The sequence below is a fragment of the Cynocephalus volans genome, chromosome 5 (genome assembly GCF_027409185.1).
Source record: "Cynocephalus volans isolate mCynVol1 chromosome 5, mCynVol1.pri, whole genome shotgun sequence".
Taxonomy (NCBI): Eukaryota; Metazoa; Chordata; class Mammalia; order Dermoptera; family Cynocephalidae; genus Cynocephalus; species Cynocephalus volans.
This window is the reverse complement of record NC_084464.1, coordinates 50,313,234-50,328,493: the sequence shown is the minus strand read 5'-3', so window position 1 is coordinate 50,328,493 and position 15,260 is coordinate 50,313,234. Positions and strand designations below refer to the sequence as shown.

Sequence of the window (15,260 nt, the reverse complement as noted above, 5' to 3'; positions counted from 1 at the left end):
CATAGATGGGGCCTTGGAGATCACTGAATCCGATTTTTTTTTTTTTTCTTTTTCAGACAAGGAAACTGAGGATGAGAGAAGGTCAGGACGTCACAGTCAGTTGGTGGCGGAGCTGGGCTGTCTCAGGCCTCAGAGGAGACCCGATGATGGTGTGATGCTGCTGGTCCTGGTGGTGAAGAGCACATAAGCAGGCTGGCATCCCAGCGCCGTGAGGGCCACACGTAAAGGCCTCCTTCAGCTGCGGTGCTCCTTTCACGAGCAGACGTCCTGCTGTCCTAACCACAGACAGGTTGAGAGTAAGTGAAGCCCCTCAGGGCAGGGATCGGTCCTTAAAGATCCAACTCTGCCTTTCTGACTTGCAAAGGCCACGTTAAGCCAGTCTAGTAGCCTTTGGGTTACCGGGACGAGGCTAAGACTAAATGCAGGGCTGGGGCAAGGGGCCCTGGGACTTGTCCCTGTGGTGTGTGGGGAATGGAAAGCAAAAGAAAAGGCCCGACCGGAGCAGATGGGAGGCGGGCAGCGGCCAATGCAGGGGAGTGACGGGGAGGGACAGGCCAGTGACGAAGGTGGGGAAGGGCCATCTCCTTCTCTTCCTGTTGTCTGACACGCCACACAGATTTCCTCTGTGACTGTTGCAGTGTCCTCAGGCCTGGGCCTTCAAGTGCTGTTTACATCTATAACTCCTTGGCAGGAACCGTGCTCTGACAGGAGACTGAGGTTTCTAGCCAGGGCCTCAACAAGCTCCCAAGCCATCACTCGGCCCCTTCCTGTTTGGAGAAGGCTGGGCGAAGCAGAGAGCTGCCTTTGGGGACAGAGAACGAGAGGAGCTGAAGACCTGGACGAGGGGGAGAGCTCTGCCAAGCGGGCCAGGAGCACCGGGGCCGCCCTCCCACTTGGGCCTGTCCTGGTGTTGCTGATGCTCCCCGTTGGGACTTCCTCCAGGAGGACACAGAGGCCGAGCATGTGAGAAGTGACCGGAAGGCCAGCCCTGTGGCTTTTCCTACTCCCTTTTCACCTCACACTTGCTCCAGCTCCCCTGGGGTGACCTGTGGCCCTGGAGCAGCCACTGAGAGAAATGCACTTACATTTCTTCTGCAGAATGCTCTGTCTGGCCTTGATGAATGCCAGGATGTCTGAGTCCGTCTGGCTGACCCCGGTGAGAGGGATGGACGACATCGGTCTCTCGGGGATGCTGGGGATAAACACATGTCACACTTTACTACACCTTGCGACTGTACTCAGCATGTCCCTTTCCTATGTGCTTTTCCATTTTCAGGGACTCCCTCTCACCCAGGAAGCTGTGTGACACATTTCACCTCCTTTTCTATCCCTTCCCCCTTCTCTGTGTGGCGGCCACACCAGTCCTTTCATCATGCAAATCAGGTCATGTCACTCCCTGCCTTGAACCCTTCAGTGGCTTCTCATCACTCTTGGAGTAAAATTCAAACTCTGTCCTATGCCCTACCAGGTGCTGTGTGATCTGACCCCGGTTCACTGTGCTCAGGCCCCCCAATCTTCTTTCTGTTACTTGGCGACAACAGGCTCCTTCCATCCTCAGGGCCTTTGCTGTAGCCGTCTCCTCTCCCTGGACTGCTCTCCCCAGACCTTAACACACCTGACCGTGCCTCCTCTCCCTGCCGTCCTCTCAAACCACAAGCAACTTTGGGTGCTGGCATTCCATCTGCAGCTCAGCGATAACCGCCGAAGCAGATTGGGGCAGGGAGGATCTGCGCTGGGGCATGGGCAGGGCAGGTGGTGGAATTCAGCTTGGGCTGCTTTGGGAGAAGAGTAGGTCCGCCGGATGGAGAAGGCAGAGCCGGCATTCTAGTCAGAGGCACAAATAGCCCACGCTGGTTGGGGGGCGCTTACCAATGTGTTCAGTCCCAAAGCAAACTGCTCATGGGCCTTGGGGCCAGGCCTGTCAGCCCTGAGGTCTGTGTGGGGCTAGTGGGCTAGGTTGGAACTGCCCCTGAGCTGGCTCTTTTTTCCTTTGAGGCCCCAGGCACATCTATTCACCAGGAGGTGTGAAGCAGCTCTGCTTGCACAGGGCCCGTGACCCTGGGAGAAACTCCCAGCAGTGGGAGTCAGCATTCCCAGGACAGCAGCCCAGAGGCCGGCTCTGAGCTCTGTCTGTGTGGCTACTGCACAAGGGCTGTTCAGGAGTGGGGGGAGCAGACTCGCGATTTAGGCCACCCCACCCACTGTAGGGGTTGTGACAGGTGTCAGAGCGAGGAGAAGGCCACAGACCTGTCTTCTGCGGGGGTGCCAGTGCTGCTCTGTTCCTGGCTGTGTGGGCTGGGGCGAGGCGAGGGCAGGATTCTCCTGGCATTCACATCACTGCACAATACAAACCAACAAAAACAAAAGGTATAGAGGAGGTTTATAGAAGAGAAATTCAGGGTTTATAATTAGGGGCTGTTACGACTAAACGTGTCCTTCCAAAATTCATATGTTGAAACCTAACCCCCAATGTGATGGTATTTTTAGGTGGGGACTTTGGGTGGAGCCCTTATGAATGGGCCTAGGGCCCTTATGAAGGAGACATCAGAGAGCTGCCTTGTCCCTTCCACCATGTGAGGACCCAGCAAGAAGATGGGTCCTCACTAGACACTGAATCTGCTAGTGCCTTTATTTTGGACTTGCCAGCCTCCTGAACTGTGAGAAATAAATGCTTGTGTTTGAGCCGCCCAATCTGTAGTATTTTGATATGGCAGCCTGAGAGCAGAGTGAGACGAAAGCCAAGACTCCTCTGTCTTGGAGGTTTATGCATTGATTTTCATTGCTGGGGCATGGCATGTGCTGGCTGTGAGGCTGAACAACAAAGGCCACGACTGTCATTGATAGACACCATCTACATGCCAGGCCCTGCGAAAGTGCTTTGTAAACATTTGCCATTTGCTCCTCTTAATGGCCTAAGAGGTGGATGTCATACCCATTTTATAGATTAGAAAACTAAGGCTCAGAGAGGCTAGAGAAATTCTAAAAGTGACCCAGCTGGTAAGTGGCAGGATATGGAGCTAATCAGGACTCGGTGAGGCTTCAGAACGTGTGCTCTCAGCCGCAGTGTTTTATTAACTGGGCTTGGACCTGTGGCTTTCTCAGGAAGCCCACTCTAGCTCACCCCTGACCACACTGTCTGCCCCTAGATGGCCACAGCTGACCAGCTCTGTGCTCCCTCGGTCAGGAATCAGACCCAACAGCTCACCAGAGGTAATTGTGGCCATTTTACTAGCTGCCTGCTGTGTGTGCCTTGCTTTGGATTCCCGGTTGCACACAGTGAACCCAGTAGCTCCTCCTGGGAGGTGCAGAGGTGGGGACACAGCTGGCAGGACGCCAGTGTATTCCACATGTCTCTGAGGACAAGGTCCCTACTCTAAGTTGTGCTATCAGGACTCAGTGATGGGATCCTCTTCCTTGCTTTGGGATGGTTCTGCCTAGAGACTGGAAGAGGCCTAAAAAGTCACCTGGTTAGAACCCTCCTTTTACAGTTGGGGAAGCTCAGGCTGAGAGGTAGGCTAGGGTTAGAGGCCAGTGTGCTGGCTCTGCCAAGTCTGCATCGTCAGTCCGAGGTATTCCACAGGCCCGACAACCTGCTTGTCCTACCCATGAGTATGGCCCCTTCTGCCCTCTCCCATCTCAGCCAGCGGCAGGGCTTCTTACCCTGGGCCTGCCTCCATAGGTTTGGGACTGTGGGTCAAACAAACAGGGAAGGAAATCAGAGCCTGGGACTCCCCCACTACACACCCTGCCCATTTCCTAGCAGTCCAGAGACTGCACAGTGTCCTTGGAAGAGTGGAGGATCTCTGTGCTGGGTCTGGTGAAGGCTGCTGTAGGACCAGAGGCAGCCTCTGCATGTTTTTCTCTGGAGAACGGTGGCCAATTTTCAGGGCTCCTGCTGAGTGGTTCCTGATGCAGGCCTGGAGAAGGGAAGGAGAAAGAGCTTTCCATCCTGCAGGTGCTATGATTACAGCAGGTCAAGGTCAGTTTGGAAGTTGTAGCAAGTCTGCAAGACCAAGTCATTGGCACACAAATGGCTCATCAACTCAATAGTTTCCTGGTGGAACCTTTTCTCAGATTCCAGGGAGAGTTCACAGGTGCCAAACTGTTGAGGGTCTGGAGTGGGAGGTAGAGGAGAGAAGGGTAGGAGCAGGGCAGAAGGGCATGACCACACTGTGGCAGGTGGGAGCATCCAGCACCCTCTGCAGAGCCCCAGCCTTTTGTCTCAGCGAGTTCATGCAAGAGGACAGAACGGTTTGAAGGCTTGGGGCTCCTGAGCAAAATGACTCCTCCACTGAAGCTGCCTGAGCATCGCTGGATGCCACAGTGGTTTCTGTAACCCTCGGGATCATGCCACAGATGCCCTTTGCCCCCTCTTTGCCCAACCAGCCTTTGCAGCTGACTTCATTTCTCATGGTGACATCCTTTCTGGAGAGAGTACACCAGCCATTGGAATGAATGATCTCTTTCTTAATAAGGATTAATAGGCAATATAAATAATAATTAGGCCTCGTGGATTGCCAATCAAAGTGTATAGTATGATCAGCCTCCAGGACCTGAGCGTCCCTGGGAAAGTGATGGAATCAGGTTTCCTTCAGGACATGAGGAGCAGAGGACCAGCTGCCTAGCCTGCAGTGATTCCATTAAGAGTGGCCACTCTGGAACTCAGGCAGAAACACTCATCTGGGTTCTTGCTCTCCCACTCCAGCAGCTCTCAAATGGCGCTGGAACATTTATCTTCTCCTAGAATGATAGTGTCACAGGGACCTTAGTGCATTCTACAGATGAAGCCAAGGAATCAGTCCCAAAGGAGAGAGCTGGCTTGCCCGAGGGCATGCTGCTTGGAAGAGCTGACTTGGATTCATGTGACACACTCTTTGTGAAAGCCTAAACTGAGGGGACTCCTTGGAGTTAGCCAATGACGAGCTGATGCAACTGTTGAAATCCAAGGTTCTCGACTTCAGGGTTAAAGATCTCGTAAACTGGAATATCTAAGGAATGTCCAGCAATGCCCAAGGCCAGGACAGGCCCTACTTCTATGACAAGGTGGAAGCTGGAGGAGGAGCACGATTCTCATGCTGGTTTCCCAAGGAGATGCTGGAGGTCTTGCCCAGCAGCAAGTTCTTTACCTAGTCCGTGGTGGATGCTGTCCTGGAGATGCTGGCAGCAGAATGGACGAACGGCCGAGCAATAAAGAGCGTCTGTCTAGCTGATGGGGCGTGGGACAAAGGCAAGGGAGCAAAGGGAAGGAAGAAACGGAGAAAGGGAATGTAAGATGGGAATGAAGGTGGGTGGAGCAAGAGAATGAAAGAAAGGGACAGGAGAAGGAAGGAGTGCAGGAGTAGCGCAGAGACAGGACAGGGGCAGGGAGAAGGCAGGGGCGTGCAGAGAGGTGGCAAGGAAGGAACAAAAGCACTAAATGTGGAGTTCAACAGTCTGGGTTTCATTTGTAGCTCTTTACGTTATTAACTACAGAACTGAAAACATCTCATTCTCTTCTGGGGCCACAGTTTCCTCATTTGTAAACTGAGGGGGCTGAACTCAGGGGACTCTGAAATGGTGAGGGCCAATGACAGGGAGATCTGGTTTTCCAGTCCTTAGAAGCCTGGCTTTCTATGGAAACAGATCTGCTTTTGAAAATCCTGGCCTCTTGGCAAAATCAGACTGTGTGGACACATTGAAGAAATACAGGACCTGGCATTGGGAAGAATAAAAAGATAGTGCATTTGTACGAAATATTACAGAAATACGGATTGGGAAATGCCAACTCAATAATGTGCATGTGTCCCTAAATAAACAACATAATGTGCATGTGTCCCTAAAGGCTAATCATTAATGCTAAACAAAACTGATGTGAGGAAGGAGGGTAGTGGCAAACTCTGACAAGTCTGGGTTCGAGTCCTGATCTTACCATTTATAAGCTGGGGAGCCCTGAGCAAGTTACTTAACCTCTCTGAGCCTGAGTTTTCTCATCTGTAAATGGGGGACAATGACAGTACTTACACTGCATATTTGTTCAGTGCCTGCCATCAGGGCCTCCAAGAAATGACTGGGGATATTATTATTGTAAGAGAAGAAAGCCAATGCTGTCTCTTTGGAGAATTTAAGAACACCAGCAGCTACTCCTCCACTGATGGCTGTTCACAGAGAATGTCTGAAGCATCATGATGACCTGGGGCAGGGTCTCCTCCCTGCCTCAGCCCTGGCAGAGCTTCGTGGGCTCTTTACCACCAGCACTTAAAGCAAATTTCTTTGTCAGAGGTGGAGCTCCTAGACCTCTCCCTTTCCCATCTCCAGCAGGGACACTTTTCCTCTCACTGGTCTAGTGTGACCTTCCCACCCACAAATCTTGGTACTCAAGCACTGAAGGGAGGGAATTTGGGGGAGCTGACCACTCACAGTTGGAATGTCTTAGCAAACTCTGTTTAGAACACTCATTTATCTCTGCCCAGGGTTAGGACATCCAACCAGACACCCGCAGTCACCACAGGTGACAGGAGCTAAACAGTGCTCAGGGGACAGCTGATAGCCATTTTCCCAAAGACACTCCTTCCGGAAGAGTGTATATCAAAGAGGCCTGGGCAGAGCTCTTGGAGCAAGATTATGGGAAAAGCTCCCATGGGTGATCTGAAGCACACCTTTGAAATCCAAGGTTCTGAACTTCAGGATTATGGATTTCTTGGCAAGCATAGTCTATTTCTACCTTATAGCCTCAGATCTAGTGAATGTATTTACTGTGCCTTCTCCTGACACCCTCAGCCATCTCTCTCTCTCAAACACACACACACACACACACACACACACACTTGCACACATGCACATGTACTTTATTGTCTTTGAAGCAAAAGAAAAATTAGAGATGGAGCTTTCTATTTGCTGAGCAGGCTGTATCTACCAGTGGGAGCTATGCAAGAGGTCAGAAAACATACCTAGGAGTGTGACTGCTGGATTGTGTGGTAAGACTGTATTTTGCTTTGTAAGAATCCATCGTACTGTCTTACAAAGTGGCTGTACCGTTTTGCATTCCCATCAGCCAGGAATTAGAGTTCCTGTTGCTCTGCACCCTCACCAGCTTTTGGTGTTGTCAGTTTTCTAGGATTTTAGCAATTCTGACAGGTGTGTAGTGTATCTCATTGTTGTTTTAATTTGCAATTCCCTGGTGACATATGGCGTTGAGCTTCCTTTCACACACTTATTTGCCATCTCTGTATCTTCTTTGGTGAAGTGGCTGTTCTGCTCTTTTGCTCATTTTTTAAATTGGGTTCTTTATTTTCTTATTGTTGAATTTAAGAGTTTTTTTTGTGTATTTTGAATACACGTCCTTTATCAGATATGTGTTTTGCAAATATCTTCTCCCAGTCTTTGCCTTGTCTTTTCATTCTCTTAACAGGGTCCTTTGCAGAGCAGCATTTTAAATTTTAATGAAGTCCAACTTATCAATTTTTTTCTTTAATGAATCTATACTGCCTTTTAAAACACAAGCTAACCAAATGAAACACACCACACCAGTTATCTCACGTGTGAGATGTTTCCTCAAACTAGCACACCAGCCGAAGTGCTGGTGCTGACGGCCGGGTGGGGGAGGGAGGGAGGTCCAGGGAAAACAGCCTGGTGTGGAGGGCTCAGTGACTAGCCTTTTTTGTTTGTTTGTTTTGAGATAAGGGGTTTTTTTGTTTTTTTTTAAAGAATAGTTTTGGATTTACAGAAAAGTTGCAAAGACAGTACGGAGAGTTCACATGGAACCTATAACCAGTTTCCTGTACTGTACATGTTAACATTACTATGGTACATTTGTCACAACTAGTGAACCAATGTTCATACACTATTATGAACTAAATCCCATAATTTATTTGGATTTCCTTAGTTTTTACCTAATGTCTTTTTCTGTTCTAGGCTCCCAACCAGAACACCACATTACATTTAGTCATCACGTCTCCTTAGGCTCCTCCGGACTGTGACAGATTCTCAGACTTTCCTTGATTTCGATGCTTCTGGCCATTTGAGGAGTACTGACCAGGTATTTTGCAGACTGCCCTTCAGTTGGGATGGTCTGATGTTTTCCTTATGCTTCGACTAGGGTTATGGGTTTTTGACAGGAAGACCACAGAGGTGAAGTGCCTTCTCATCACAGCACATCAAGGGTACTGCCTGCACCTTGTTTTTAAAGCTCTATTTCACATTTCCAATGTGAGAGCTCAGCGCCCCTTCCAACCCAGAGGACCACACCCCTTGGTGGGGAGATGGAGACCCCAGTGACACGGCCCTGGCCTCTGGTCTGACGGTACCGAGTCTGAGGCTGGAGGATGGCAGGAGGCATGCGTCAGTGGCTCCACCACCTGGGCTGTGTGGTTGGAAAGACACAATGACACGGTGTGTGGGGAAGGAGAGTCCCTGCTGGATCATCCCATCATTTAGGAAAACTGGCTGCGGGCCGTCCTCAGTGGTGTTATGGGAGGCTGCCCACATCTCTCCTGAATCTGTGCTAGGACAAAGAGTCTTTTGCGTGAGCTCCCCTGCATCGTGGCATCCGACTACCCTCTGCCCTGTCACCACCATCGCCCTTCTCCCCAATCCTCCTCCTTTTTGCACATCGTGCCCCTCCCCCTCCCAACCCCCTCCTCCTCCAGGACCAGGGCTTGCAGAGTTGAACCTCTTGTCTCTTGTTACCATGGCAGCAGGGCTATGGGCTGGCGGAGCAAGGGACTGAAGGGGTGTGCCTCAAACAAGCTTGAAAGCCACTGGCCTGAATATCTACAACCAATTAAAACCGTAAGAGTGGTTTGTCTTCCAGACCATGCAGCGTGTAAGGAGACATTCAGAGCAGCAGGAATGGGCTAAGGAAAGAGAGAGGAAGGGGGCTCTTCCATGTAGCCCGACACTGTCAGCCAGTTCTCTCCTTACCTTTTGTTAGTCAGAAGCTGGGACCCTTCATGCTGGGATTCAGATGTCCGGGGAAATGGCTTCATGTTGTCCAGTGAATTCACTGCTAGAGAATTTGCCTGTTGGTCCAAGAAGGAGTTTCTCAGTGTTAGCTTGAATCTAGTGACATAAGATGTTCTTGATACAATTCTTAAGGGGAAAAACCAGCTATAAAAGTTGGTATATACAATGTATATGGCAAAAAATAAATCTAGACATAGAAATGACTGTAATGATGGGGATCAAAATATTATCTTTGGATGGTAGGAGAATGGGTAATGTTTGATTTATTCCTTGTGCTTTCCAACTGTTTCAAATTGAGCAGGTATTACTTTTTATATAGAGAAATAAGTGTTTAAATGTTTCTGTTTACATTTACATTTAAATGTTTAAATGTGAACGTTTGAATGTTATCTGACAATTTTCTAGAAAGTCTTTCTGGTTTTGCTTCTCCTTGTCCCAAAGACCCCAACCAGGGTCAGGGGGAATCCACTGAGCTCTTCATGCAGGTGAACGCTCCGCCACAGCGCCCTGGAAACCTTGCGTGTCTCCACGGAGGCCTCGTGGTCAGGGCGTAAGTTGCTGCTGGTCTACGTCAGGATGCCCTGTGATCCTCCCAGAACATGCGAGAACAGGAAGCTGTGAGCAGCTGCTACAAGGCTATTTCCCACTTGCCTCCCTATCTTCCCAGGACAGTTATCAAAATATTTTAACAAATTTTTGTTACTTGTAAATATTTACAAGTTACTTTGAAGTTATGTCAGAGGACGGTTTCTCGTCGCCTCCCATGTTCTGATGACGTTTGCAGCGTTCTCCCTCGGCCCACTCAGGGTCCAACTGCAGGCGATCAACTGCTTAGGGACAGCATAGAATTGGCTCCTCTGCAACAGGGCATTCCATCATCTCTGTTCCTGTCATCTGGTCCCTTTTGTTTCAGCGACATCCTGGGACAGGGGACACATGGAGCTGACATTCTTGACTACTCTGGCTTTCACTGTCTGCGTAAGTGGCAAACTGTTTGAATCTGTCAGCCCTGCCTGGATACCACCTGAGCCACACTGACAACCTCGCTACCGTAGTGGCTGAGCTACTTGGGCTGGCACCAGCTGCAGCTGACGGCCTCGTTCCCCGATGGACGCACTAGGAAGGGCTCTTCACCAGAGTCCACAGACAGAATCCAGGGGCTCTGTGAACGTGGTCGCAAGCCAGTTACACCGTTATCTTCCCTAACTTCTTCCTGAGATTTAGCATTTCTTTCAATGATAAATGTAGACAACAAGCCACAGTAGTATTAGCAGCACCTGTGACTCTGTCACCAATAGAAAGCAAGCGTACTTTCATATCACAGTTGGTGCAGAAATCTCGTGCTCCGCATTACTTTGAATTATGGTAAATATTGGGCCTATCCTACATCTTGTTGATTAATGCATTTTTAAAGTCGTATATTACTATACCATAACTTTGGTTTTAAAATATTTCGGTAACTGTATTTCAGTCTAACTGGTTTTCTTTGTTATCTTGTGTACTTAATTTTATCCAAATATTCTTCTCCATTGTCCTGTCATGTGACAACTTGGTAATATACTGGGTATTGCTTGGCTGTGTGTCCTCGGGCAAATATCTTCTCTGGCTCTTAGTTTCCTTGTCCTTAAAATGAAGGGATCAGCCTGTTAGATAATCTCTAAGGGTTCTGCCAGGCACACAAGTGATATGATCATGTGTATTTCTTCACTTTCATTGTATCACAACTGAGGAGTTATAAGGACAATTGAAACTGAGATTTTATATTAATATTTCTTAACAGGTTATTTTTGTCTTCATAATATTACAAAAAACTTCTAAGAATTTATCTAAGAAATACGCGAAAATTTATTTACAAATATGTTTTGAGTGAAAAACTAGAAACTACATAAATATTCAACAACAGGAGATGGGTTAAGTCAATTAAAATACATCCATGTGATGGAACAGTTACAGCCATTAAAATGATATTACCAAATAATATCATGAAAAATAGTCATGCTATACAACTAAGAAAAGAAAACTATTTGTGATACTTGATTCTATTTTTATAAATACTTATGGGTTTTATGTATAGAAAGAAAGATAGCATAATCCAACATGTTAACATTATTTATCCTTAAGTGCAATGATTATGGTAATTTTTACTTTCTTTGTGTTTTTTATAGTAAAATTTCTAGAATTAATATGCATATATATGAGTTTGTAATAAGAAAAACAATAAATGTTGTCAACATGATGTCACTGGAGAATACCACAAAGCAACAGTGGCAAATCCATTGGTTCTGGGGAGCTACGTCTTCCATCCCTCACCTTTCCATGCATCGCGTGGTTGTTTTAGCCACTAGAGCAAAGGGACAATGGACCTCTGACTCTTTGTATTCCTTGTTACTAAGATGAGTACCTGCTTCATGAGCCAGAGGCTGAGAGTCCCTGACAGCCCCGTGGGAACTCAGTGACTGCCCCCGTCCCCAGCTGCCCTGATGTTCCCCGGACCTTACCTGCAGGTTGGTGGCCTCCTCTGCCCACCAGGCTTCAAATTCTTTCTGCAGCTTCACCTTGGCTTTGTCCATGAGCAATTGCAAGTGCTCAATCTCCACCTTCAGGGCTTTCAGGCGAGTGAACATTGTTTTATACCTGCAGTGGAACAGAGAAGAGTCAGCATCTTGAAAGTCAGTAGCACAGAAGAGGGGCCTGTGCCTCAGAAGCCTGGCAGTGCTGCCCTGGTGCCTGGAGCCTGGGACCCTAGAGGAGCCCACTGAGGCCAGGATACAGCACCGGGGGCTGAGACCATCCAAGAGAAGCAGAGTGAGGCCTTGCTGTTTAGCAGACACACGGGATCTGTGTGTGAGATGAATAAACCCTTCTCCAAGAATGAGAGCTAGTGTTTAATGAGCACTTACTAAGGGCATTGCTCTAGGCACGCAACATGCATAGACTCATTTAATCTTCTTCACAACCCTACGTAGAAGATACTATGATTATCATTTGTGTTTTACTGAGTTGGAACCTGAGGCACGGAGAGGTTAAGTAACCTGCTCCATGGTGCAGAGCTAACAGACGGGGGAGCCAGGATCTGAACGCAGGCAGTCCGGCTCTAGAAGCACCATCTTCCTGCCTCACCATTCCGTTGGTTCACCTTCAGGCTGGGACCAAACATTATAACATGTCTGTTAATGCATAGATTGGTTTGGGGACTGCTACAATGAATCAGACGTTGTCCAACAGGAAGCAAACAGTTCAATATCAAGCTGAAGAGACAACTTGGCTTCTGAGGTGACGCTGAGATTGGGAATGAGGACCATGGGGACAGGATGGGGGCACAGTAGACATAGGAAGAATGGGTTAGAAAGAAACTGAGGAAAACAAACAGGTCGAGGGAGGAGGGAGACACCTGGGGCGCGCTAAGGGGGTGACGAGCAACAGCGTCATGTGTGGGAGGGCAGTGCAGGGTGTTCTGGAAGGAGGAGACACAGCACATGGCTGTCAGGACTGGCCCGGAGACCAGCGCCAGGACTTTGCTCTCCTGGGGTGTGAGCTTGAGTGGGGCATGGGGTACGTGCCGAGCCAGCCTGGGGGAGTGTTGCAATGACGCCATCAGCCCCTCGAGGCAGGGCAGGTGACTTGTTTAGTATTTCCAGAACCTACATGACATGGAAGAGATGGCAAACGTGTGCTGAATGCAGAAATAAAGGAATGAACGAAGCACTTGACTGGGGGGTTGAGCGAGATGCTGTGACCATGCTGTGCATCAGTCATGGCCACATACCTGTTTATGTTCGAGGCCCCTCACTCTGTAAGAAAATCATTTGGGACCCTAAATGGCTGCGACAAGGTGTGATGTTCTCAGGACTCGGGAGGGAGGCAGGGTAAAGAGGCAGGAGTGGGGAAGACCACTGGGGTCAAGACCACCGTGGCCATATGCCTTCATTCCCCTAGGTGGCAGCAGCAGACAGGACCAGCTGCTTCTGGGGCCTGGGCTGGCCTGGGCTTCGTCCTGACCTGGCGCTGCCCAGAGGCTTGCATTTCACACCTGCCTGCTCAGGGGCTGCACCTCCTCCTCCTGCTGCTCTAAAGCGCAGCTGCTGGACCCACTTCCCAGAGGAGTTCCAGCCCTGGGCGGGGGTCGGCCACGTTGCCCTGCCCTGCCCTGAGCAGCTCCCGGTCATCCCGGAGGCCCTTCGGAGGCTGGGGTCAGGCTGTGTGTGGCAAAAAGCAAGGGCACCTTCTTTTTCCTTCCTCCAGTTGTGACCGCAGCTTCTCTCCCTGCAGGTCCAGCATCAAGGGCACGGCCATATTTTCTGAAATTCCTGCAGAAGGAAGGTGCCGATCGGTTACTCCAACAAGGAAGAAAGGTAGAAGGAAGAGTGTGGTATTTAGGGCAGATGACAGAGTTCAAGTGCATCCAAAGCTGGAAGGGGACCCTGTGAGCTCCTCTGGGGTCTCTGAATGGCAACCTCTGCTCGGGCCGAAAGCCCCTGAGATGAGAGGTTCCAGGATTATCCTGCCTCAGCCGTCCCTCCCGCTGCCCGACATCTGTCACTGGAAGGGAAGTCTTCCCTCCATCTCCACTAACGCTTTTACTGTGGAGCTCACTGATTTCCTCTTGAGACTCCAGGGAAGATGCAAAATAGCATCTCCCCATCCTCTCATAAAGAGCCCTTCACAAACCGAGAAAATGTCTCTAAACCGCCTCACATCTTTCTCTGCACCAGTGGATGTGCTGAATTTTCCAGCCTCAGAATCATGTCCCCTGTTGTTTGCTGCCCTCTGAGGCAGGGATTCTCAAGACTGATTAGCCCAGACAACGTGAATGTGCAACCAGGGCTGAGAACAAGCTGGGGCCTGCCACTGTCTGGCCCCGTATGGCTGCCAGTGGCCGCCCGGCCGCGTGCTCGTCTGGAGCTGGTCCTTTCCTAGTCTCATGTGTGGTGGGGTCTGTTCATGCTCCCAAGCTTCTCTTTGTGGTGACCCTGCATTTCTTAGCCCCAGAGAAACATCTTAGGAGTCGTACCATCCTGCTTCCCACTCCATGTGGGGGAAAGAATCTACTATGGTCCAGGTGCTTTCTCGACATGATCAGACTCGATCGTTATAGTACTTATTCCCATTTTACAGTTACAGACACTGAGGTTCAAAGAGGTTAACCTGCCCAAATCACGTGGCTCGCTTCAGGTTGCTGGATCCAGATCCAGGTTCGTTTGGCTACAAAGGCCTTGGATTAAAAAATTCCCTCTATCACATTTCTGACAGACGGTCATCTACTTTCTGATCAAATACTTCCAGTGGTGGGGAGCTTGCTACTTTGCAGGACAGCATGCCTCATTGTGGGCAGCTCTGTTTCCTCTTACTTTGAACTGAGACCTTCCTCACTAACTTTTTTTCACCTGTACTTTGGCTCTTTGGTGCAGCATGGCAGGTCCTTCTTAATCTGAGGGTCCTTTAAGTGTCTGAATAACAGTGAAATGCCTTATGTGTCTAGAGCTTTACTCTCAGGCTGACTCTGCCTAATTCCCTCCTCTGAGGTCTCAGTGACCTGGTTACTTTCTAATTTGTCTTCAGCATGAAGACTAGATCTGGAACTAACACTCGGGATAGTTCCGAGAGGTACAGGGTAGAGACGGACTCCTCTTAGCTTTTAAAAATTTAAGTTCTACGTTTCTATAGCAGGTGAATTACTAACAATGACCACTTATTGAGTACCTTCTGTATACTAGGTTCTGCCAAGTTCTACTAGGCACTGGGCTATGTTCTCTACTCACCTACTGCTAATTCTCAAAATAACCCTGCAGGAAAGGCATTACCATCTCATTTCCATCAGATTCTTAGTCTCAGAGAGGTCACGAATTACCCAAAGCCGCACAGCTAGAGAGTGGCAGAGCTGGGATTTGAACCCATTTTTTTTCCTGCTTCTAAAGAGCTAAATGTTTGTACCAGGCAGCCTCCCCAACATTGCTCGTTCTTATAGCAGCTTCATCATGGTTGGCCCCTATGAAGCTTGTGGTCAGTTCGCAAACTTCCAGTGTTTTTATGAGTGGTTGTCAAAATGGACCCTATTTCACTGTAATTGTCCTTTGGATCCCAAATGCAACACATCACGTTTATTGGGGGTCTAGCCTGCTGATGAGTCCTTATTCTGTCATGTCATTATTCTTTCCCCTGTGGCTCCCTTGCCAACTTGTTAATTGTGCCTTTTCTATCATCAGCTCATTGATAAATATGCTGAGTGGATCACAAGTCTGTCCTTTATCTTCCAGGTACCAGTTACCCTCTCTTCTTTGTGTCCAGTGACAAGTGTAAACTGTGCAGGCAAGTGTCTTATT

The 15,260-nt window shown here is 49.0% G+C and overlaps 1 protein-coding gene across 1 annotated transcript in view; it reads right to left on the bottom strand.

Moving 5' to 3' along the window:
• Positions 1-205: 205 nt before the first annotated feature.
• The window catches only part of LOC134379024 (kinesin-like protein KIF6), a 63,153-nt gene continuing 48,098 nt past the window's right edge, over positions 206-15,260 (bottom strand). The window contains exons 2-8 of the mRNA XM_063098289.1: positions 13,163-13,247; positions 11,439-11,574; positions 8,899-8,996; positions 2,605-2,655; positions 2,248-2,337; positions 1,086-1,192; positions 206-275 (exon numbers count right to left, since the gene is read on the bottom strand). Coding sequence (XP_062954359.1) covers positions 274-275; positions 1,086-1,192; positions 2,248-2,337; positions 2,605-2,655; positions 8,899-8,996; positions 11,439-11,574; positions 13,163-13,247 — 569 coding nt within the window. The 3' untranslated portion in view covers positions 206-273. The remainder of the gene's footprint in view (positions 276-1,085; positions 1,193-2,247; positions 2,338-2,604; positions 2,656-8,898; positions 8,997-11,438; positions 11,575-13,162; positions 13,248-15,260) is intronic.